The sequence below is a fragment of the Setaria viridis genome, chromosome 8 (genome assembly GCF_005286985.2).
Source record: "Setaria viridis chromosome 8, Setaria_viridis_v4.0, whole genome shotgun sequence".
Taxonomy (NCBI): Eukaryota; Viridiplantae; Streptophyta; class Magnoliopsida; order Poales; family Poaceae; genus Setaria; species Setaria viridis.
In genome coordinates, this window is record NC_048270.2 from 9094121 (window position 1) to 9118508 (window position 24388).

The window sequence follows — 24388 nt, forward strand, 5'->3', positions numbered from 1 at the left end:
TTAGCAACTTTCAACTAATCAATGAGAATGGAGTTGGAACACATCTTTTTGCATTTAGACGACAGTTAATTGCAGTGCAACAGTGCACGGATTAAGTGCAGAGCAGGCAACGACTTCCAGTAATTTCCCTCTGCCTCCGGCGTGCTTTGAAGTGGAACAGTAGTTGTACCTGATGCAAGTTCGTAAAGGCGCAAAGTGCAACTGCTTCTTAGATTCCCCAGTAAATTCGAATCAGACAGATTTGAAAGAACCTTTTTCCACTATGGGAAAAGTTACTTATGGGAAAGGAATATTTACTGTCAGGACAATAATGAAACTCAATATCTTATTCAGTGTGATGTATATTTATGTATGCATATATACATACGGAAAAGAAATCTTTATTCAATGTGATGAACACTCCTGTATATATTCCCTCCGTTCCAAATTAAATGTCGTTTTGATTTTTTTAGATTCATTGATATTATTATGCATCTAGATATACACTATATCTAAATGTATAATAATATCTATGAACCTAAATCAGCTAAAAACGATTTACAATTTGGAACAGAAGGCTAGCTGTCCATGTCATAAACTCATATATGATAATAGGAAAATTAAACGGGCTTAAAAGTAAAGCACACTAATTTGCGGAGCTCGTCCTACGTACCCGTGCTCTCCAAGGCAGCAAGGAGCCAAGGCTGCACATATATGGTAATGGTCCCATTCAACTGTATTTGGTTCTGACAGTACCTCACACGCTGATAAATGGTAGCTACAGTTACATACAAATCTTACTTCGACATGCATTCCTCCAAGTATGGAGCAAGAATCGACAATTTCAAAATCTTACAAGGGTGCTTAATGAAGGTACCATAGGTTCATGTTTAGAGCAACAATGAACACCAAGAATGACAAAGCACCAAGAAGTACACATCCTTTAAGGAGAGAGCATGAACTATGCGTGTAGGATGTAGTCATATTTGTTGTATCTAGTGCACTTGTTCTTCAGAGAACGAAGCACCCTCCAAAATTCGTACTTGAACAATAGCACTCGAGCCAATGTGGACTTCGGCCCCAGCGCCTAGGAGGACACAAGAAGATCGTACTACGTGGTAGGAGTTGTTTGATGAAAAAACAGGGTTACGCTTGCCAAGCCAATGGAGTACTGCAGTAGCACTACTGACAAATGGCAATGCAGTACTCTAGTGAGAGAGGAGCAGGCATTGAATTGCATTTATAAGAAGAGGTTGGATTGCAAGTAGTAGTAGGCAGATTGGTACATGAGAGAGAGAGAGAGTTTAAAATGACTGCAAGCATCAACCTCAATTTACACTTGCCGTGCTGTAAAACAGTACTCCCTACGTCGTGCCAACTTATTTGACAATAAGGTACCAACATTCATGATATTAAATAAATATTATTAGTTTCTCCATTAAATATATTTTTATAGTATATCTATTCGGTGACATGAACTTTTGTGATCCTCTTTATAATTTTGATCAAATATAAAATAGTTTGACTCTCCAAGAAAATTGAAATGACTTATAATTTGGAGCTGAGGGAGTACATTGCCCGGTAGTGGAAAAACTCAATTAACCCACCTGGACGTCTGTCCCCGTGCTGTAAAATAATGATGGTTGAGCAATGCCAAATTTTTTTTTCTGTAATCCACATTTTGTCATTCCTGCTATCATAGTGTTTTTAGGGTTTACTTTAAGTTTAACCTGTGTAGCTTAATATAAATAGTTTACAATGATGTTTATAGATTCATCATTAAGAGCAATTTTACAGTTGTAACAATTTATTGTTTGGAATGATAATTTTTTACATAAATTGTTACTTAAAGTTGTCACTAGAGAACCATGTCATTGTCCTAAACTACTCGTATTTGTAATCCGGCAAGTAATGGCTAAACTTTAGCTCTCTTATTTAGATGTCGAGTAGACGTATTAAATATGGACTAATTGCTAGGCTAATTGCATTTTTTTAGGCTTCAACCTTTTACAAGAGGGAATCAGTCCAAAATTATTACACAACGTTACCCATGTCAAAGCAATTGGTTTAACAAACCCACACAAAATATCAAACACCAATCCGCAAACTGAACGGCCATCTATAGGAGGCAATCTAGGCTAATTGCATAGATAATGGTTATAACACATTAGTCCATGTTTAGCTCATGATTAATCCATATTTAGCCTATCAATTAGCACACGTATGGGCTGAAATTTGACTCTCCTATTTTAGCTAATCCAAACTTCTTTATGGGACTAGGAGTTTCTTTTCTATAAACATAAAAAGAAACTGGTAAGAGTTTAAGCACATGGAGATGGAGGGGACTCAGGGGAGGCACTGGCCACGCGTGCACGTATATGCAGTTGCAGCAAGGTTTTCCGCAGCGGGGGACGCTGACCACTGATTGGAAAACAAAGCGGAGGGTGAAAGGAAAGGGAACCCCCATGCAATGCAGCAGCAGGCGCCAGGCGTGTGATCAAATCAACAGCGAACACGCTCGCGTCGCCGTGATCTCAGGACTCATCAATCCACGCCACGCAACACCTGCTGCGGCTGCAGGCTGCAGCGTGGTGTCAATTTCATTTCTCCCTGCAGTCTGCGCTGCTCGATCATCGGCAGAGCACGCACGTGAAGTACTATGTTTCCAGCAATTTTTGCTTGCGATCTCAGCTCAAGCAACTGACAAAAAGGCCGAGGAGGCCACAGCATAGTGCTGTAGAGTAGCTTGTATAGTGCAGTGTGGCCTAGGAGATTAGCTAGCTTTCCTGCTAAGTTTTCAAAAAAAAAAAAAGATTAGCTTTATCCTCCGAGCATGACAGGCTTCTGCTCTTTTGGAGCTCCTCCTTTTCTTTCCCCTGCACTTTTTCACAGCTTCAGTAGTAGAGACCCTCTCTTGGCCTGTCACGTACCAGTGCAGTGCTATAGTGGCATGCATGAGCACAGTGACACGGACGCACGCTAGCTGTTGTCTTTACGTTAAGTTTGATCTCCGGGCCTGCTGGGCAGGCAGGCATGCCACACGCATTGTCACTGTAGCAGCGGCCGCAGGCAGGAATCAGGATGCTGGTAGATGCTAGTCAAGCATAAGGAGCATCAACATCAGGTAGCCGTTCAGCGTTCCCTGTTATTTTTGTTTTTTCATGTTGATACCGGCAAGACCCAGCCAGATGATGATGTCTGCTGGTTGGTAGTGAGAGGACTCTTAGTACCCGCAAACATTCATTCAAATAAAGTTTCACAAACTGGAGGCCTTGCTTTCGCGCGGGGAGAGAGATAGCGATGGGCGGCTGCTGTATTGTCACCGTGTTCCTGTATACCGATAAGATGATGAATGGTGATGCAGGACAGTCGAGCTTATCCTTTATTCGTATTGTCAGCTATTTCCCACATTCTATTTATCAATTATAGTATACGCATACCTTTTTTCCGAGCTATGAATATGACGAGCTAGCCCTGGCCACACCGGCTGTGAATTGGGATTGGCTATGTCGCCAAGGGTTACTGTAGCAGCACATTGTCAAATCACAATCGACAAAGGTTACTGTAGCAGCATATTGTCAAATCACAAACTAATTAGGTTTAATAGATTCGTCTCGCTGTTTAGCTTCCATCTGTGTAATGGGTTTTGTAAATAGTCTATATTTAATTCTAATTAGTATCTAAATATTTGATGTGACATGAGTTAAAGTTTAGGGGAGTAACTAAACATCCTCCGAGCAAGCATGACAAACACTGCACCTAGGGCATGCATGATAAAACCTATACGGTTTCTCCGTACATGCATGGAATCGGGGAAAGCATGATGAGAATTGAAGCTTGCCCCTTGTTTACTTCACTCCCAACTCCCAACTTTGGCACTATGAAAAAGAAGATTCCCCATCACATCAAACTTACGGTACATGTATGGAGTACTAAATGTAGATGAAATTAAAAACTAATTGCACAGTTTTGTTGTACTTTGCGAGACGAATCTTTTGAGCCTAATTAGTCAATGTTTGGACAATAATTCACAAATACAAACGAAACGCTACAGTGTTGCTACAGTAATTTAGCACCTCCCAAATTCGCCAAGTAAACAAGAGCTTGGTTGGAATAAACAAGGACAATGGACAAAACAACAAAGGCCCTATCAATCTATCCACCCTAGTCAACCTTTACGTTACGGAGGGGATCCACATCCACATGAGGGCCGGGACATGACAAGCAAAGACGCCAAGATCTCGTCCACGCGCGCACGCATGCAATTGCAACGCGTGCGTGCATCTGAGCACTCTGCCACGGCCAGCACCAGGAGCTAGCTCAGCTAGGGAATTCAGGTCAATTATACCCAACCAAAAAAAAAAGAACAACTTCCTCTCTCTACTAGTGCATGGATGTCTCCATGTCTCAATGTCGAAGCCAAACGGCAGCCTCAAGCAGAGCTGAAAACACGAGAAGGAACAGGAATTATTTTACAAAACGAGACTGGAAAACGTGGTGTGCCCAAACATGGCTTGCGGACGGGCGGGACTACGGGAGGGTCAGCGAGATCTTGTGATGATCCTGTGGTCCGCCGGCACGGCACGGCCGTCACCGCCGGCTGCTGCTCACCTGCCGACTTGAAGCAAAGCAACCGAACAAGGCGAGGACGACGAGGAGGACCACGGCTAGAAATGTGATCTCGCCTAGCAAGCAGTAAAGATTTCGAGTTATTGCACACACGGCTCGGTTGCAGCTGAGCAGGAGATGAGATCAGATCAGATTTCAGATCGCCAGACGGCAGGAGGCGAGTGCAGCCAAACAACGGGCCACAGGGGCGTCAGCCGTACTGCTGCTAGCTGCTCAGCGGTCGGCAAATTTGAGCTGCTCGGATCGGAGCTCCAGGAACGGACGGAATGTGTTTGATATCCTTGTCCCCCCGCCTGTCATGTGCATTGCTTTTCTCTCTACAAATTTTAAAAACGTGCGTGTATCATCATTTAGTTAATTATCAGTGCAAGGACAAAGGGTTTGTTAGGGGGAAAAAAAGGGAAAGCTTTGTTAGGAACCCCTCACCCAACAGTTTTAGGACATTGCTAAAACCTATTGGTAGTGAAAAGAAACCCCTCACCCAATAGTTCCCAATAAAATAGTTCAAAAAAAAATTAAGTACAGGCACAACAGATTCATGAGCCCAGCTATTGATTTTCTTTTTCTTTTTCAATTGAAAACGCCACCCTCGTACCGGCAGTTTCTCCCTCTCTCTCTCTCCCGGTATCCTTTGGTCGAGGAACAGAGAGCACACATGGGGATCGCTGGATTGGGAGTGCGGAAACAAGGTGACTATTTGGACGGAAATTTTACACGCAGAAATTTATATGTATCACTCGAAACCTAGCCATCAATGTGAAAATGGATTGAGTGGCGTGTCTTCTTTTGATTGGTAAAAGAATCAGAGTAACGCTCAGGAAAAAAAATCATATCACTGTCTATTTTGACATGTTAAAGAGCTAGATGGCCCAGCCAAAGCCCAAGCCCAGCCAAACTTTAGGCCTGATTTTGGTTACCTGGTAGACCTGGGCGCAACTTTCAGGCCTGGAAAACTCTGGACTTTTTGCACGTTTACGTCCAATAAAAAGATCAAACAAATCAGCTGATCTGTCCATTAAAACAGTGTGACTCAAATTTCTCATGCAAATAACCTAGCGTGATTAGCCTCTTAAGTTGAGGAATCACGTACGTGAAGCACTTTGGCATGATAAAAGGAGATGCTTTTTCAAAATTTAATTTCCTGTGAGGCTGTCAACTATTATTGAAATTTTAGAAATAAACAGCCTAACACACACAAAAAAAGGAATGCCCTACAGTCACTCCTTTATATGTAGGGAGAATGAATTTCGTTATATAAATGGATTCTAAGATAATTCTCTGAAAGTTAGTACTACGTACTAGGCGCATGCTTGCTGGGTCTCATTAGATTAAACATGTTTATGGTGTAACTAATAATTAAAAAAAATGCAAGAGTCGCATGTAAATGTTCATTTTTTTTCCTCCAAGAAGAGCCTATTTTTAAGAAGACAAAGTAGGCTCTAAACCTACAAAAATGAAACTATTCCAAACAAAAGAATTCATCAAATTCGAAGAACGTCTCCTCTACAGTTATGTGCAGATTTCAAAAGTTCAACTTGGAAGTTGGAATCTTAAACGAGCGATCAATTAAGTAGCATGTCTCAGGCACAAATTCTAACAGCAGTCATATCAGATATTCAGATCAGAGATCGGAACGAAATGGTTTCTTGCCCCTCTTGATAATTTACACGCATGGCACATTCATCGGACCCTCACACACACATTGTTTCCGGGTAAGATCAAACGCAGCAGCAGCCTCTCACAGGCTGGGCGTCCTCTCGGCGGCGCCGGAGATGACGGTGAGCAGGTTGTTGCCGAAGGGGTCGCTGAGGTGCTTGGCGAGGTTCTCGACGGGGCCCTCGCCGGTGACGTACGCCTGGATGAAGAAGGCGAACATGGAGAACATGGCGAGCCGGCCGTTCTTGATCTCCTTCACCTTGAGGATGGCGGCCTGGTCGGGGTCGCTGGCCAGACCCAATGGGTCGAACGGGCCGCCCGGGTGGAGCTTGTCCTCCAGGTCCAGCCCGTTGATGATCCGGTAGTACTCGGCGCCGCCGACGAGGACGACCTCGGCGATGACGGCAACCACCAGGTTGATGGGGATGCTGTTGCCGAAGTAGCTGAGGGTGTTGCCGTCCAGGAGCAGGGCGCCGGTCTGCATTGTATTACGGTGGCGCCGCCATTAGTTCACAGTTCAGAATTTCAGTTTCAGAGATTGCAATTGCAACTATTCTACCACTGAAATGTGTGGTCTTTGTGAAACAATGTTGAGTTCTTTTCTTTTTTCATAAATTCAAATGCGCGCGATTGTCCGGCACATTTGGGGAAGAGATTGCTACTCAAGTATGAAGATTCTTAGAGGTGGTGATCAGGACCTTGAACCAGACGGCCTCAGGGCCACAGTTGGCGCCGAACTTGTTGCAGGCTTCGGGGATGACGGCACCGGCGGCGCCGAGCATGGCCCACCTGGCGTGGATCAGCTCGTAGGCCTGGTACCTGCAGGGTGATGGTGTGTGAGGTTAGAATCTCGAAGTTCATCAGTGTGCAGGCGATTTGTTAGGGACAGAGATATTCGACTCACTTGGCGAAGTCCTCTGGCTTCTTGCCGAGGCCAAAAGGGTCGTAGCCATAGCTGCAAGTAGGGCAAGATAGTTCAGTACAGATGCACTCACTAAGATTTTCTGCAGCATTTCATTTGAACCAAAGGTAGAAACAATGACAGACTAAATAGAAGAAGACTACAGCTTATATGTGTGAGAAAATTAGTCATATCTTCAATTTAAAATGCTGGTTTGAATGCTTGAGATGTCTGTGCTTTCGGAATGAATTTGACAAATAGCAAAGCTGCGCCATTTGGCTAGAAAAATCTGAATTTCACCACCAAACTACTTCTTTTCACATTTTTTTCCATTTTCTTCTAGAACATGATATGATGTCTATTTTTCCAAACCAACAAGGGAGTACTTAGCCTTATTTCAACCAAACTACCAACTGAAATCTAAATTTTCTGAAACCAATGTAACTCCATGGGGAGCAAATTAGAGTCATGTGACTTACTCTCCAGGGACCTCTCCGGTGAGGTACTCCGGCACCTCCGAGCGGTCCAAGAGACCATCCGGCAGGTAGATCCTCCTGTCAGGGCCTATCAAGACAGGAACAAAAAAAAAAAAGGAGACAATCACTACACAAGAAGCTTCTGAAAATTTTCATGCCAAAAATTTTCATTCCTAGAAGTCGAGGAATCTCAGCAGTCAGGTACCGGTCTACTCACCGTACCACTTGGCGAGCTCGTCGCTGATGTCCGGGGATGAGGACGTTACCGCGGCGGGCTTCGGCTTCTGGGCAGGCTTCTTGCTGAAGAGAGAGACGATCTTCTGCGCTCCGGCGGTCGGCGCAGCGGTGGCGTACCGTGAGGAGCCGGCGAAGTTGATCTGGGTGCCGAGGATCTTCGATGGAGCGAGCGCCGCCATTGCCACAGACCCACAGTTCAGAGGAAGAATTGCAGGAGGGGGATGGCTGATGGGCGTTTGTGGAGGAAAAGGTGAGCTAGTTTAAATGGATGGAAATGGGGATCGGAGGATGCTGTGGGCCCATCTGAGATTTGGCCATGGGAGCTGCCATTGGCTGGGTGCCCAGGAGGGCTATCTGTTGCTTGGATGCGATTGGGCAGGCTGTGCCGACTTGGCAGATGAGGATGCTGATATGGCAACTTTAGAGGGCGCTGATGTGGCAGCATTAGGGCCTCTGGTGAACTTTTTTGTCAGTAGTATAGGGACTAGCAAACATGATAGATGGAGACGGAGGGAGAACCAACCAGTGATAGAGAAAGAACCAAGACAGCAATTCCAGGCCACACACTGGTACCAAGAGGGTGAAAAACACGCGCACAAGCACAAATCATAGTTCATCTGAATCTCACACATCAATTCATTCTAAAATTTAATATCTGTGATGAGCAACCCAGCACCAGGGACATCACTCAACACAATGGCATGTAACTAAATATATCTACCAGAGATCGTCGGCCTCATTTCAGGATCCTACTTAGATACAAAGCTACTAACTGATGAGCAAGAGAAAGCCATACGATGCGACAGTCTGGATTCTAGATCTAAGTGCCACTGCTTGTTCAAGATAAACACTGCTTCTAATCTTCACTTGATGCACCGCAGTTGAAGGCAGCTAATATCGACAATGACGCGGTGGTGCAGCTCAACGCCATTTTTCGATCCCTTTTGAAGTTGCCGTCACAAGCTTCTTGGTGTTGATAACCAGCTCGTCGAATAAAGCAACAACAGTGTCCCTGGAATAGAGGAGGAAGAAATGATGAAAACAATAAACACTGCATTACAATAGTCATGTTCTTTTACTAGCCAAATTGGGATACTGAAAACAATGTGAGGTGCAAAAGAAACAATAGGCTGGGAGACCAAACAAATCCAATGTAATTTATGGTATCAGACAATAGTATGTCCTCTAATAGAAGAATTGAAGTTTTCGTTCTCACCGAGAAATAAAATACTGATAGTAATAACATAAAATTTGAATGTAGATTAGAGGAAGTTCCTATTTATGTTATTTATGTGCAAGCACTTCTTGTCACTCTCACAGAACTATACCTTTACCGCTACTTCAAATATCTCGGTACATTTCTGTTAACATCTGATGGAATAGGATTTCGAAGAATTTGCACTAGCCTTCTAATAACTGGTCAATTCATCGACTAGGCTGTAGTACTTAGGCGATTTAAATGATGTTAGGCAGGACCTTTAATTTCAGAAAAGATGCGGTCAAACTGCCAAACATTAATGTAAGAGCAAATATGGATAATGATAAATTATCAGTAGAATTATAATGAAATATCCATTATAGGGCAGATCTGCACACAGATAGTTCAGAAAATACCACTAAAAATAGGTTGTCCAATTTTATCCACCCACACCCAAGACCCACCCACTAATAAGAAAAGATGTGAGAAAACCCTTCTCCATCATCTTTCTTAACCTATCTTCGTCCTCCACTCTCTCCTAAACCAAGGTTAGTGTGCCTGAAATAAGCCAGTTGCTCAATCAGTAGCACCATGGTGGGCAACTTGTTGCAACCTATAGAACAACAAGTGCCCTGTCTGGTCACACAAGGCATTTGAAGTTGAGACCTCAGAATACGTAGATACTCCAAGGCAGCGGTTGCACCTGAGTTTTCAAGGTTTGGCCTAGCACTGAAGGCAAGCCATTCCTATTTTCTCTACTGTGGACATTGGACAAGCAGCTTTGGAAAACATGCAGGGCAGGGAATGGCCAAGCGGCTGTGGAGAAAATAGAGAGCTAAAGATGAGTGAGCGTGGATTGTTCTGGGATTTTGAGGTTAGTGGTGGCTACCTTAAAAAGTTTTAGAGTTATGGTATCATTTGGTGGTGTATAACCATATTTTTCTGTATGAAATTGTGTGCTAATAAATTATGTTATAAGTTGTTCACAGACAGTAGAGTTCAGTTACCTTAAAAGTGAGATTGCTTGACTTGTGATATATTTTTGTTTTCGCTTTAAAGTTTAAACAAATAACAGTAAAATTCTATCAGCTTGCGCTTCTAATATTATTTGCATCCTGCATGACTCTAGTCCAAAAAAATAACCAGGAATTTCTCTCTATTTATTTTTATTGACTATTACGTGTTATCAGGATAATGAGTTTATTCAGTTAATCTCATTACCAACTTGACTTCTAGACTGCACGCCACATATGGAAGAGTGAAGGTACAATAGTGCTAAGCTTGAAAAAGGCAAACAACAAAGTTGAAGTTAATGGTATTATGGTTCATTATTCCAGCTTAGAATGATGTATGTGAACTCCAATTGTTGATAGTACATGGCATTTGATTATCCAATGTGATGATTATCCAATGCTAATTTCAAATAGAAGTGGAAATTCAAACAACTTAGAATTGAAAGGAATTAATGGAACATGGTTATTGAATCATATATTTAAAAGTTTATTCATGAACACCGAAAAAATTCATTTAAGACATACTGTGAAAACTGGAGAAAGCATAATAAAATCGAGAAAAAAATGATTCTTCCATAATTAAGACTCATGCTGCGAGTTATGAAAACTAGCTACAGTGCACAAGATAATATCATGAACTAAAACATTTGCCAGAACAAATATCATTAAAAAATTTCCTATGTCTGGAATATACTCACGTAGGCAGATGTGGAGCTTCCTGGAACATCTTTCCAACATTTGAATATCTTTTGTTTTCATCATATGCAATTCCTTTGCCCATGCCGTAACCAAAACCAATTCCAACACCGCATCCAGCTCCAACACCAAAGCCTAAAGTGAGTCCAGGAAACCCAAAGCCTAATCCCGCACCTAAAATAATCAGGGAAAAATATAAGTACGCAGGCATACAGCATTTATGAAGAAAACAATTCATGTAAAAAGGGAGAGCGTATACAGGGCAACATAGGTAAAGATATTTACACATGAACACTAGACTTTACCATGACTATTTTCTACAAGAATGCCCCCATAAAGTACTTCCATAAAGTATTTAGTTTTCAGAAATGATCTATGCAAATTTAGTTGTGATTGTGTTTTGTCAATAGGACCCAGTTAATATCCTCCAGATCTTATTTATCTTCCACCCTTTGCATAAGCTAAAATGGGCCTTTCATCCCTTCCAAATCTCAATTTGAACAACAAATTCATTGAATCCTTGATCATATGGGGCTCTCCTACGCCTGGTGTACACAAGGAGAAATAGGTAAATACACTCTCTCCCTCCTAACCTGCAAATTTCAATTTGAGCAACAAAGCTGCTGTATCCTTCACAGGCTTCTGAATGTTATGTGGGGCACTCTTATATATGCCAAGTGTAAACCAGGAGACGTAGGTACATGCACTGCCTCCCTCACCCTCTACCTTCACCTCTATGGAGATAGGATTTATTGATAGGTACAGAATAACATTCCCGAGAGGAATGGATCTTTGGATTTCTGATCCTCAAGACAATATTTACTGTTTGTTTTTATCACAATTTTAACTTGAACAGACAAACCAATTTTCACTTCAGATCATATACCTGATGTAGCTATGTAACTGATCCACTAAAAAATATCAGAAATCTAACAACTCAACAATCAGTATTTAATTGATCTGCTAACTTTTGTAACTTATCCGGTGAATTCTACAAGGAAACTCTACAATACTGACCAAAGGTTCATCAAATTTTCTTGTAAATTCCATGACTTGGGGGCAGCAACAATCCTCTCCAATGTTGCAAAAAAGGTCACTCAAAGAACATTAGCTGAACCTACCTACAGAACCTGGAAAATCAAAATGCCCTGAAAACCTGGTGGTATGCTACCTGTAACCAATCTATCAAATAAATTCCTTTCGTACTTGATACATGAACTGACACCAATTTCGGGTTTCTGACAACACAAAGCTACGCAGATCAGTCAGTTCCAGAATCCAATATGCAGGCTCTGAGAAAATCCAAAATCCTGACAATTGTGACTCCCTATCGTGCCCCATTTCCAACCCCAGCCTGGCAATCTGATTTCCCCAATATACAGTACACCGAATCAATCAATTACTCCACCTACCACAATCCGCCGAATCAATCATCTCGTAAGGAGCGGAGAGAGACGCGTATGGTTCTTGGAAAATAAGAACCACAACGGGAGGGTACAATTTTACAAGAAGATAAGGGAAGGGCGGGAGTGTTACCGCCGAAGAATCCGACACCGGCGCCAGCGCCGCAGCCGATGCCGAGGCCGAAAGCGGGGCCGATCTTGCCGAGCTCATTGGACGTGATCTCCGGCAGCCTCCAGAGAAGGGCCTTCTCGTCCCCTCCGCCGCCGCCTCCCTGCTTCTTCTTCCCCATCGCCTCCTCCCTCTCTCCCAAAGTCCCAGAGTCCGCCGAAAGAAGGATTTCTGCTCTGGTGGAGGGGGGCCGGCGTTCTTGACGAAGGCGTGGCGTGGGGCCGCGCTATTTGGGCCTTTGCCCTTTGGGCCGCATTCGTGGAAGTTGGGTCCTATTTTTTCACGGCAGGCCTTGTTGTGCCTTGGGCCTCCTCTGCAGATAAGACAAATGTAAAACAAATTTCGGAGCCACTGCATCTGCATATATGCGTGTACATCGATTTTTATTTCCCTGGCAAATCAATTGCACTTTTGACAATTTGATTTGCATGAAGAAGACTTGAAATCACCACACTGGTTCAACCGGCAACGTCCTCTTGTTAAGATTTGAAATCCTAATCTTAGAAGACGTCGCAGGGTAGTAGTAGCATATAGGCTAATCCAACAGTTTTGAGCGTATATGCAATACCTAAAGAAATACAGTCTCACTATATACAATCTCTCACGAATGAATAATCTGACTATAACACAAGCTCCGATCGCTCCCACTCTGAGAACTCTGCTGTGCTCAGAAATAAAAGTGAGAATTAAGGTAGCGCATGGTATTAGGACGACGTGGGTTAGGTTGGAGGTGTATGAGTGGGTTGGAGCCGACCCAATCTTTTATTTGGTTGAAGAGGTTAAAAGGGTTGGGATGGATATCCTTTTAGCACCATTAGTTGTGAACCCACCTATCAGCTGCGGGGCCTACCTGTCAGCCTCTCTTTTTTTTTCCCTCCCTTCCTCTTCTACCTTCCTCCTCCTCCCCGCATGGCATCCTCTCCTGCTCCTCCCGCGTGCCGTGCTGGCGGCCTCCCCTACTCCCCTGCCTCGCCGCTGCCGGCCCTTGCCCTTCCGGCCCCTGCCTTCGCCGCGTCGACGGACTCCACTGCACCCCTTCCTGCACCGGCAACCTTCCCCGCCACCTCCCCGCGCCCGCGACCGCTCCGGCTTCCCGCCACCTCCCCGCGCCCGCGACCGCTCCGGCTTCCCGCCACCTCCCCGCGCCCGCGACCGCGCCGGTGTCCCGCCTCCTCCCCGGCCCCAGCTCCTCACCAGCGTGCAGGCGAGCGCGGTGACGGAGCGCACGGCGTCAGACCGGGTCCGCGCGGTCCCTTTGATTTGGTGGGATGCGCTCGACCTGGATATTAGGGAATATTTCCTCTTTGAGTCCAACCCAACTCACACCTTCTCCAACCAAATATGGGTCGAAGTGGGTCGAACCCATTCCAACCCACTTCGAGCTAGTAACTAAACACACGGCAAGTGTCCAACGCTCAGGTATTAGCGCTTTGCAGCTACAGAGTAGGAACCACAATAACACATGCATAAGATGCAGCATAAGTCGACATGGCACGGATGATTTGAACCAATTTGTCAGGTCAGAATTACCAACCCTGACAGAGCATACAATCGGTTGCCACAAAAAACTGAATAATACAACAAGATTGTCACAGGGGTCTATTTTTGCATAAGATTGATCAGAACAGAATTGACGAACCATGACAAGGCATACAATGGCCAGCTGGATAGCAACCTGGCAAGCATTTGGTGACCTGCTGGACCGGCCGCAGGATTTTGTTTTAGCAATTCCATCGCCTAAGGAACTTGAATAGATCGTGTAATTACTATCTGTCTATCTACCACATGGTAATGGTATAAAAAATGTATGTCCAGAAGAACTGAGCAAAGACATTGAATTAGTAAGTAACATCGGTTCCTAGCAATTAAACATTCAGAAAACAGAGCAGTTCACAGTTAACACTGAGGTGCTGTAAATATATAAACGGAGCAAAACTGAGAAGTCGCCCTCCATACCATCAATTCTAAGCTACTTCAAAAGAACCGGACTGATACAAGCACATACAGGAAATGGAAGATCCATGGCTACAATTTTGAGACAATTTCCTTATAATCAAGACCATCACTAGTCAGAGTCCAAATCCAGCTCAAAACTGGATGCTGTAAACAAATAAGACATAATAAGCTAGCTTTGTTACACAATGATTTTAAAGTATCAGTGATACTTTCCTTTCTTATCCTTCTTACAAAAGAAATTAAATAGATTTACACATAATTAAAAGGGCATGGTAGTAATTTCTCACTATTTTGGTACTTGGTCCCACAAAATTGGTACTTCTTGGTATTTCTTTTTTGATAGTACTTCCTTTGTTTCCACCATTCGATTTTGCCCGATGGACGGCTCTCATTTTTTTGAGCACTCTAAAATTCTCAGGAAAAAAGGTGTAAATAGGTTGTCATAATTGCTTTGTAATTCAACCTTGGACAATGCAATGATATAATTATTGCCAAGCTAGAAGGATGCACTATTACCAGGTGAGTAGCCTTCTGAATATAACATCCGACTATTCCCCACAGATTTCAGAAGTGACCAAAGCGCCCCTCATAAAGTCTGAAAATGAAAATAAATGTATGTAAATATATACGTATTGCCTAAGTATAGAGATGGTTATTTCTGCCAATAGCACAGGCATTTTCACCACCTAAGGTTCCATTTGCAACAGCAGACATGGATCACCTACCAGCTCTAAAACTACTTGGGTTGACTCCATTTTTATGGCCTCATATCCACTACACCAGTATTATTTTCCTACCTGGAAGGATAGAGGGCATCTATTTTGTAGTTACTCATGTTCTGACTCACTGTGAGCTGCCGTCAGGACAACTACCGAGTGGGTGAGAGACAACTGGAGACCATATTTCCCCTTTATCATAGCATCAGTCCTCACATTTGCATCTTGTGCATAGCTATCCTAGCAGCTATTAGGGAAGATGTTTGTAGCCACCATTGCTTCCCTCGATAAGGTAAAATCTTTTTTATCCTTTTTTTTGAATGAGCCAGGAGCACTGGCCCGTCATGTAAGAACTCAAATGGGCACCTATGCTAACCGAGCAGTCTCAAACACGGGTGAGGCTGCTCGAACAGTCTCGAAACGCTTCTACCGAGGCTCACACACACCTACACACACAGCCCTGGTGCGACGCGAGCGCTGGCGGTGGCCTCAGCAACGTGAGGACCTACCACCGAGCTGACAGCTCGTTCGCAAAATCCTTTTTATCTTGTTTTTGACGCTCGTTATTGAACGCTCGTTATTGATATATTTTTAGTGCTATTTAACTAGTGTTTTTATATTTATTCTTATACTAACCTACCACTTGGCACCTAAAATAACCCTATTATTACATATGATGCTCTTTCTTGTAAAGGCTGACCAGCGCTACTTTGGATTGCTTATTTGCTTACCCAGAATAATTATCTTGACGTGTTCTTATGTTCCGATAGTTGAGTACCCCTGAGTAGTGATGGTATTGCGGGTGGGAATGTGTTGGGCATGGTTCACAAGCACTCGCGATAACACCTAGATCTGATTCGTTCATGCATAGCGATTGCATCTATAAGTGATCCTAGATCCTTAGGACAAGCGTTTAATCTGTCTTGTTCACAACCTTTACTCTCCATCCATCTTAATCTAGATTGCTTAGTTCCTTTGTTAGCATAATCATATCCTATATAAAGAGCTTTCGGTTTCATCGATTAGTGCTTAGTTAAGCGTGCAAATCCCTTGTTCCGTGGATTGATAAACCTTGGGGGAATCTCTAAGGAAAAAGTTACAATTGATCCGTGCGCTTGCGGTTCACAATTTGGCGTGCTAACTGTCATCAACAAGCTTTTCTGACGCCGTTGCCGGGGAACAAATCAATTTTGCTACGTTTAACTTTGTATTAATTTTTGTTAACCTCGAACATCTAACTTTTTCTTTAGAAAAGAAAATCTTTGTTTTTGTTTTTGGTGTATAGATGGCTCTGATCAATCACTACAAGGAGGAAGGAGAAAAGTCGTTGAGGAACTATGCAATCCTATTAACCAATCAATTTTACATGCAGAAATCTGACTCAATGCTTGCAGCCAAGGAGGACAATCTGAATAAAGAAATAATCAACATGGCTAAGAGCAATCCTTTGCAAGGAGTGGAGACTGATAATCCATACAGACACATTGAGCGATTCACGATGCTTTGCAATACGCTACAACAAGAAGGAATTCCACCAGCTTTGTTCAGGTGGAATCTGTTCCTATTTTCACTTGCAGGTGAAGCAAAACGACGGTATGCAGAAGCTTCTTCCGATGCGAAGGGGAATTGGGAGACACTAATGACAAAATTCTGTGGGAGATTTTTCTCTATGAGCAAAGTTCAAAACCTTCGCAAGGAAGTGATCATGTTCGTGCAAGGAGAAGATGAAGGAATAGATCAAGCTTGGAATAGATTTAACAGACTACTCGAACAAGGACCTAAGCTTGGATTCTCAGGTGATGTGCTTTTGCATACATTTTATTTCTCACAAACTCAAAAATATCGAGAGTTTGTTCAAATGTGTGCAGGAGGAGACCTTATGGAGAAAACACTTAGGGAGGTTGCTGAATTGTTATAGAAGATCAGCAGAGGAGCAGCCATAAACAGAGAATGTGATAGTTATCAATCTGGAGTGCAGGAGCAAGAAAATTGAACATAAGCTTGCTAGAATTTTCAAAAAAGAAATCTATACAAAAGAAGAACCTGTGGTGCAAAAAGAAGAAAAACCAGCACACATAAAAGAGGAACCCACTTGGTGCATCAAATATGACAAACAAGAAACATCAGAAACTTGAAGTCTGGCGAATGCAAAGCCCCTACGGGATTTTGAACAAATGGATTGGATTTCTATTGACTTTAGTGAAATATTTGATAAGCATAGATCATATCCAAATCAAAAGGGGTCGGCTAGAGCTGTTGAGACAGATTTTCCACCGGAGAGAAACACTATCTATGTGCTTGACAAGGAGAAAACTGGAGAGATAATTCAAAACTCTTTAGTGAAGAAGAAGTAGACCCAAACTATATCACTGAGGTGAAGAGAATCATGGGAGTGAAGCCTGAGGCATCACCATTCGCTAGACTGGGAAAAATATACGCGATTGGGGCTGATCAAAGTGAAGAAGAATCTTTGCCTACACCACATATCAATTGCATGATTAATAGGGAGATCATCTACAAGGCGCTTTGCAACATTGGAGCACATGTAAGTGTTATGTTTTCAAAACTTTATCATGAGCTTTATAGTAAAACTTTACAACTTGCTCCAACCCCTATAAATTTAATCATGTGAGTGGTAGAACAACTAAACCTCTAGGTGTTCTTAGAGATCTAGATGTTGCTATCTTGGGTAAAGTTATACCAATCGACTTCTTTGTTATTGATGCTTGCCATGATGAACATGATGATATTATCCTTGGTAGACCTTTTCTTAAGTTGGTTAATGATGTTCTTGATGCTAGGAAGGACAAAGTAACGATTAATCTTGACGGTGCCAAATACACTTATAATTTTCTGCCTACTTCTCAACAAATCCTACCTCTACTTGTTGATAACGAGGAAGTAGAAAGTGTATGCTTTGCTGAAAATTTCAGGGATCCTCTACAAAGAGCGATGGAAAACAACGAGGATGGTCAGGATGATGAACTGGGGGAAGCAACCGAAGCATTATCACTGCAATATGAACTTTGGAAGCAGAAAATATTGAAGACATTGGAGAATTAGAGCAACAAGAGCCGTAGTATTTGCTTTTGAAAAATTCACATCATATATTGTGAATTCTAAAGTGATTGTGTACACCGACGATGCTACAATGAAATATCTTTCATTGGATATTGTTACTACAAGAGTTTGATGTATAAATTAGAGATAAAAAGGGATCAGAAAATGTGATAGCTGACCACTTGTCAAGCATGTATCAACAAGATGATGGAAAGGAGCCTATTGAAGATCGAATGAGAGATGACCATTTATACAGAATACTTGACAAGGATGATTGGATGCATGACATTATTAGAGCAATAAAAAGAGCGCCTTTGCATCACTTGGATAGGAATGAAAGAAGAAAAGTTATTACTGAATCTAAGAAATACTATTGGTCTGCACCTTTTTTGTATAGATATGGAGCAGACGGAGTATTGAGAAGATGCATTCCTAGAGAAGAAAGAGATGCGGTGCTTAGAAAATGCCATTCATCGGAATATGGAGGACACTATGGACACTTCAGAACTCAAGCAAAAGTATGGGCAATAAGATTTTATTGGCCGGAGATGCATGAAGATGCAAAGAGGTTCATTGCTACTTGCCTAGAATGCCAAAGAACAGGAAATATTTCATCTAGAAACTCTATGCCCTTAAACTATAATTTGCAAGTGGATCTATTCGATGTTTGTGGTATAGACTTCATGGGACCATTCTTAAATTCACATGGGTATGAGCACATCTTGGTTATGGTTGATCATGTGTCTAAATGGGTGGAAGCTATTCCATGTCGCAAGGCATTGATAGAAGAATCAATTCACATGATCAAGATGATGATATTTCCTAGCTATGGAGTACCCAGAATATTGATAAGCGACGGAGGATCGCATTTCACAGGAAAAGATTTTGGCAAATGTTTGAAGCAATTGGGGATTCAACATAGAGTGTCTATAGCTTATCATCCTCAAAACAAATGTCCAAGTAGAAACTTCAAATAAGCAGCTCAAAGATATATTGAAAAAGATCGTAGTCAAAGGAGGGAAGGATTGGTCGAAGAAACTAGATGGAGCACTATGGGCATATAGGATAGCTCATAAAACACCTATAGGCATGACCCTGTATCAATACGTCTATGGAAAAATATGTCATCTTCCCGTTGAACTTGAACATAAAGTTTATTGGGCAATAAAAGAGATGAATTTTGATGTTGATACTGCGAGAGTAAAAATAAGGATTCAAATAAGTGAATTGGAAGAGATGAGGTTTAAGGCTTATCACTGTGCAAGCATTTACAAGGAAAGAATCACGAGATGGTTCGATAAAAGGTTTCAGAAGAAGGAATTCAAAGAAGGGGATAAAGTGCTACTGTTCAACTCTAGGTTCAAACTCTTCGGTAAAGGAAAATTGATGAGCAAGTGGGATGGACCATATGTGGTTCATTATGTGTCACCTACCGGAGCAGTAACAATCATGGACATCAAGGGAGATCAATATATTATGAATGGACAGCGGCTAAAGGTATTCTTAGAACCTAACGTCGAGCCTCTCAATTATGTTGACGTCTATACCATGGAGGAATAACAGCCACGTCAAGCCTGACGACACTAAAACAGGTACCTTGTACAAATCTATCTTAAATTTTATTATTTTCTTTCAAATTTTGTGTGGGACTTGAAACATTAGATATATTTTTAGATGTACGTGCTGCTAGGAAAAATTGGGAGGCAGAGGGGTTGAAACCCCTGAGCTGATCGGCCCAGTAGCCCCCAGGCTGATCGGCCTAGGAGGTTTTCACCTCTGATTCGGTTCCCCCTTTCCCATCTTTGGTAACGACAGAATATGAAAATGAATTTTTGCAGGAAGGGGCGAGGAAGTTTTTGGAAATGTGTGGATCCTTGGCCAAGATTTCAAGATTATATAATGAGGCCAATTGCAGCTCAAGTTGCACATCTACACAAGCAATTCAGATCCACCAAACCAGAAAAAAGTGCAATGACGGCATCTAAGAGCTCGGGAGATGAGAAGGGGCAGTAGCCGACGAAGGAGGAGGCTAGGCCGATCGGCCTGACCTCCCCAAGCCAATCGGCACCACCCCCTCCTTTGGTCACCGCCTTTGCCCTTCACATGGAAGCCAAGAGGTGCGAGTGGGGTACCAAAACTCCACCAAGGACCGCTTGTATCGCTCACATCAGCGTTGGAGGCAAGGCGCCATCTGAAAAGCTCACAGATCGCAAGTTTATCATCCTCTCAAGTGATGATGAAGCATCCAAGAAGAAGAAGGAGGCCGTCATTGCTCCCACAAGGCATTCAACAAGGCTCCTCGGGATCAAGCGCAAGAGCTATGTGGAGAAAACATCCGAGTACTCGCTGGTTGACTATGGAGGTGATAGCGATTGGGACGATGATAGGAGCCCCAGATTGTGGGGTGCTGTAGGACGTGACAACGAAGAAGATGACAACACGTACTGGGATTGGGGTGAAGACAAGAAGGAGAGTAAGGAGCAAGATGGCCGCCATCAAGACAAGGGCAAAGAAAAGGATCTAGAAGGCAATAGGTCAGAACTGGAGGAGCATGATTGTACGTGTTGCACCGCTTGCAAGAAGAACATCCATTACCTCTTTGAAGCCGTCAACGACATCATGCAGGCCTTGCAAGCTCTAGATCAGAAGGTAGAAGACAATGATCACCGTCAAGAGGATGACTTCAAGTTCTTGCAAAGGAACGTGAGGAAGTTCTTCAGGATGTGCGGCAACATGAGGAAGAACAGAGCTCATGGTGAAGGAAGAAGCAACCGTCTCGTATGCAAGCAGTGTGGGCAACATCACTAGTGCATTTACAACATCTTTCCCTTTGAACTTCATGTGGTTACGACGAGGACGTTGTAGATTTTAAGCGTGGGGGTGGGGAGATCATCACTCGTATGAGCTTTTGGATCTAGTTTGGTCGAGTCGAGTCATGTGAGAGTCTAAATTAGTGTTTTTATTTCAATCAAAAGTAGATGAAGTAGTAGTCTTCTTAAGCTTCTGGGAAGACTTAGGCCTAGATTGCTATTTTAGCATCTTTGTAAGAAGAACTATGAATAAAATTCAAGGATCGTGCGAGTGTTTTTAGTTTCTAACTTGGCTTGGTTTTATTTTATTTTTTCTTCGCAACTTTGGATCACGAGCATTGTCTTGAATTCTAAACCTTTGTTGTGGAGTTTAGTAATTGGCTTGTTTATGCAATACCCATGCTTCATGATGATCTAGTACTTTGGTTCTGTTTATGCTTTATGAGTAAGGCTTGAATTGGAGGTGATTTAAAATTTTATTGCTTATCTAAAACCTATAAAAAAAGATTGATCAAGATCTTTTAACCAGGTTAAGAGTTATTATTTATCCTACCCAATGACTCAAAAGATTTATTTGTACCAGCATAAGCAGAATTGACTCTTTGAATTGAGTTAGGATCACTCTCTCTTGGTTTGCATGAATTCTGAGTATTGATAATATCCTTTTACCATCTCTGATTGCTAGCCTCATTAATATTCAGTAATGAGAGTTCTTGACTGGAACAATCATATTTTCTACTGAATTCCTAAACCCGAACCATAAAATTGTCCAAATTTTATTACCTATTCCTTGAACACAACCCAATATACGCAGATTTGTTCTGTTTCTGGTTGAGTTTTATGAAAAATAAGGAAACATACAAGATAAGGAAGCGTCACCAAAAAGAAGAGCAAGAGGGGAGGAAAGGAGAGGCCACGCCAATCGGCCTTGGGCTCCTTTGCCTCGGTTCGCGTGCAAAAAAAATTGTGGAAAGCGTATGGAAGGATCTAAAACTAATTTTTATGGTGTGGTGTTCAGAGGAGGTTTGGAGAAAGAGATGAAAAATGAAAGAACGAAAGAAAAGAAAGAAAGTGAAAAATTATTGAGAAAAATAAAAAGAAATAATAAGTATAAAGGAAGAGAGAAATAAAGGAAGAGTTTTACTGTCATGAAGATCAAGAAAAGTGCAAAGAAAGATGACCTTGTTTATGGAACGGATTTTCATTCCAACCATGTGCAATCTGACGACGAGGATATCGCTTGTGCCTCAGAGTCACTATTTTATTTGCCTTTGCACATGTCCACCATTCTATATCTTCTCATCCTTGAAAACTTCACATTAATTCTTATGATTATTGGCTCGGAAGGTAGGTAACCGTTAGAGAGTTTTCTTAATTCGATAATATAAGTGCTGATTCTAGCTAGCCATACCCAAGCTCCACCATATAATTGAGTGATCTTTGAGAGATGAGAGCTTGAAAGAAAATAGGATAGCCACCTTTTATTTAGTGACATGTGAGCACCTGGAAAAGAAATCTTGTTTCAATTCTTGTTGCAGGGAGATTATTTCATGACGAAAGAAAAATCCTCCAAAGAAAGCTAGAATGTAAGTGTAGTTGATTCTTGAAGTTACTTGGTTCTGAATAATAGCTGTGGGGGAATCTTTGCTTAGATAAATTGTTGAACACCCATACTTTGATTATCTTTGCTGCTCCTCTGATCTTTTGTTTGAAGGCTAGGTATTTCAATCGCTTGTTAGGTTTAGTTCAAGATCTTTGTTTAACCCTGCTACAGAAGTTTACAGTCGCCTGACTTGCTCGAGGATGAGCAAGAGCTAAGCGTGGGGGTATTGTTGATGCTCATTATTGACACACTTTTAGTTCTATTTAACTAGTGTTTCATGCTTATTCTTATACTAACCGCCACTTGGCACCTGAAAGAACCCCATTATTGCAGATGTGTTGCATTTTGGAGCATATTATATTTTGGCAGGAAATACGACATAATCAAGGGGGTTTATATAAAGAGCATAATGGATATTTGGACATGGGTCGTTGAGGGAAGTTAGCACGAGGAAGGAGAGGACAAGAAGGGCTAGGAAGGGCCTAGGCCAATCGGCGTAGCCCATTCCAGGGCCCGGTGGACCTCCCGTTTCTTTAGCATGAAGTGTACGATGATCTCTAGAGTTTTTTCACCGATATTGACCCAGAGCCACCACCTATTGGAGACTATAAATACCCCCTCATGGACCATATTTCCCCTTTATCATAGCATTAGTCCTCACATCTGCATCTTGTGCATAGCTATCCTAGCAGCTATTAGGGGAGATGTTTGTAGCTACCATTGCTTCCCTCAATAAGGCAAAATCTTTTTTATCTTTTTTTTTTGAAATTAGCCAGGAGCACTGGCCCGTCATGTAAGAACTCAAATGGGCATCTATGCTAACCGAGCAGTCTCAAACACAGGTGAGGCTGCTCGAGCAGTCTTGAAATGCTCCTATCGAGGCTCACACACACCTACACACACAGCCCTGGTGCGGCGCGAGCGCTGGCGGGTGGCCTCAGCAACATGAGGACCTACCACCGAGCTGACTGCTCATTCGCAAAATCATTTTTATCTTGTTATTAACGCTCATTATTGAACGCTCGTTATTGATACACTTTTAGTGCTATTTAACTACTGTTTTTATACTTATTCTGATACTAACCTGTCACTTGGAATCTGAAATAACCCCATTATTGCATATGTGCTATTTATCAATCATATCTTGATGATGCTCTTTCTTGTAAAGGCTGACCAACGCTACTTTGGATTGCTTATTTGCTTACCTAGAATAATCATCTTGACGCGTTCTTATGTTCCGATAGTTGAGTACCCCTGAGTAGTGATAGTATTGTGGGTGGGAACGTGTTGGGAATGGTTCACAAGCACTCACGATAACACCTAGATCTAATTTGTTCATGCATGGCGATTGCATCTACAAGTGATCCTAGATCCCTAGGATAAGCATTTAATCTATCTTGTTCACAACCTTTACTCTCCATCCATCTTAATCTAGATTGCTTAGTTTTTTTGTTAGATTAGTCATATCCTATATAAAGAGCTTTCAGTTACAATGGTTAGTTAAGCGTGCAAATCCCTTGTTCCGTGGATTGATAAACCTTGGGGGAATCTCTAACGGAAAAGTTACAACTGATTCGTCCACTTGCGGTTCACAATTTGATGTGCTAACTGCTGTCAACGAGCTTTTGTACGAAGTCCCAGCAGGTGTAAGAAGGGGTAGTGCGTCGTTTGTAATTACTTGAAGAACATTGAGAAATATACCTTTGGGCAAAGTATTTTCGTGTCTCTGCTCTGGTCCTGAGATTTGAAGTTGCTGCAGCTAGTTCGTATACGTCTAGATGAGTTGCGCGTATACGGCCAGTTGAGCTGCCTCAGGTCCTTGAAAGGCTTACACTCCTGATATTTTCTCAGCTGTTAAAATAGGCATGGTTTCATTTGGGTGTCAT

General features: G+C 42.3%; 2 protein-coding genes across 2 annotated transcripts; both read right to left on the reverse strand.

Moving 5' to 3' along the window:
• Positions 1-6150: 6150 nt before the first annotated feature.
• Positions 6151-8125, reverse strand: LOC117833133 (chlorophyll a-b binding protein CP26, chloroplastic). Its single transcript, XM_034712530.2, has 5 exons — positions 7859-8125; positions 7645-7729; positions 7169-7219; positions 6963-7083; positions 6151-6742 (listed from the first exon to the last, which is right to left on the reverse strand). Exons 1-5 carry the CDS (start codon positions 8055-8057, stop codon positions 6347-6349), a joined length of 852 nt encoding a protein of 283 aa, XP_034568421.1. The 5' UTR covers positions 8058-8125; the 3' UTR covers positions 6151-6346.
• A 334-nt stretch (positions 8126-8459) lies between these two features.
• LOC117833134 (uncharacterized) lies at positions 8460-12528 on the reverse strand. The gene is made up of 3 exons (XM_034712531.2): positions 12322-12528; positions 10788-10959; positions 8460-8890 (listed from the first exon to the last, which is right to left on the reverse strand). The coding sequence occupies exons 1-3, from the start codon at positions 12476-12478 to the stop codon at positions 8800-8802; spliced, it is 420 nt and encodes a 139-aa protein (XP_034568422.1). The 5' UTR covers positions 12479-12528; the 3' UTR covers positions 8460-8799.
• Positions 12529-24388: the final 11860 nt, after the last annotated feature.

Excerpts from the sequence above, each read along its gene's own strand:
- LOC117833134 (XM_034712531.2), bottom strand. The coding sequence starts at position 12,478 with ATGGGGAAGAAGAAGCAGGGAGGCGGCGGCGGAGGGGACGAGAAGGCC. Across the intron at positions 10,960-12,321 it reads CGGTGTCGGATTCTTCGGCG|GTGCGGGATTAGGCTTTGGG; the intron begins GTAACACTCCCG and ends TGATTATTTTAG. Across the intron at positions 8,891-10,787 it reads GAAGCTCCACATCTGCCTAC|GGACACTGTTGTTGCTTTAT; the intron begins GTGAGTATATTC and ends CCTCTATTCCAG.
- LOC117833133 (XM_034712530.2), bottom strand. The coding sequence starts at position 8,057 with ATGGCGGCGCTCGCTCCATCGAAGATCCTCGGCACCCAGATCAACTTC. Across the intron at positions 7,730-7,858 it reads CGAGCTCGCCAAGTGGTACG|GCCCTGACAGGAGGATCTAC; the intron begins GTGAGTAGACCG and ends CTGTCTTGATAG. Across the intron at positions 6,743-6,962 it reads CTGAGGCCGTCTGGTTCAAG|ACCGGCGCCCTGCTCCTGGA; the intron begins GTCCTGATCACC and ends AATACAATGCAG.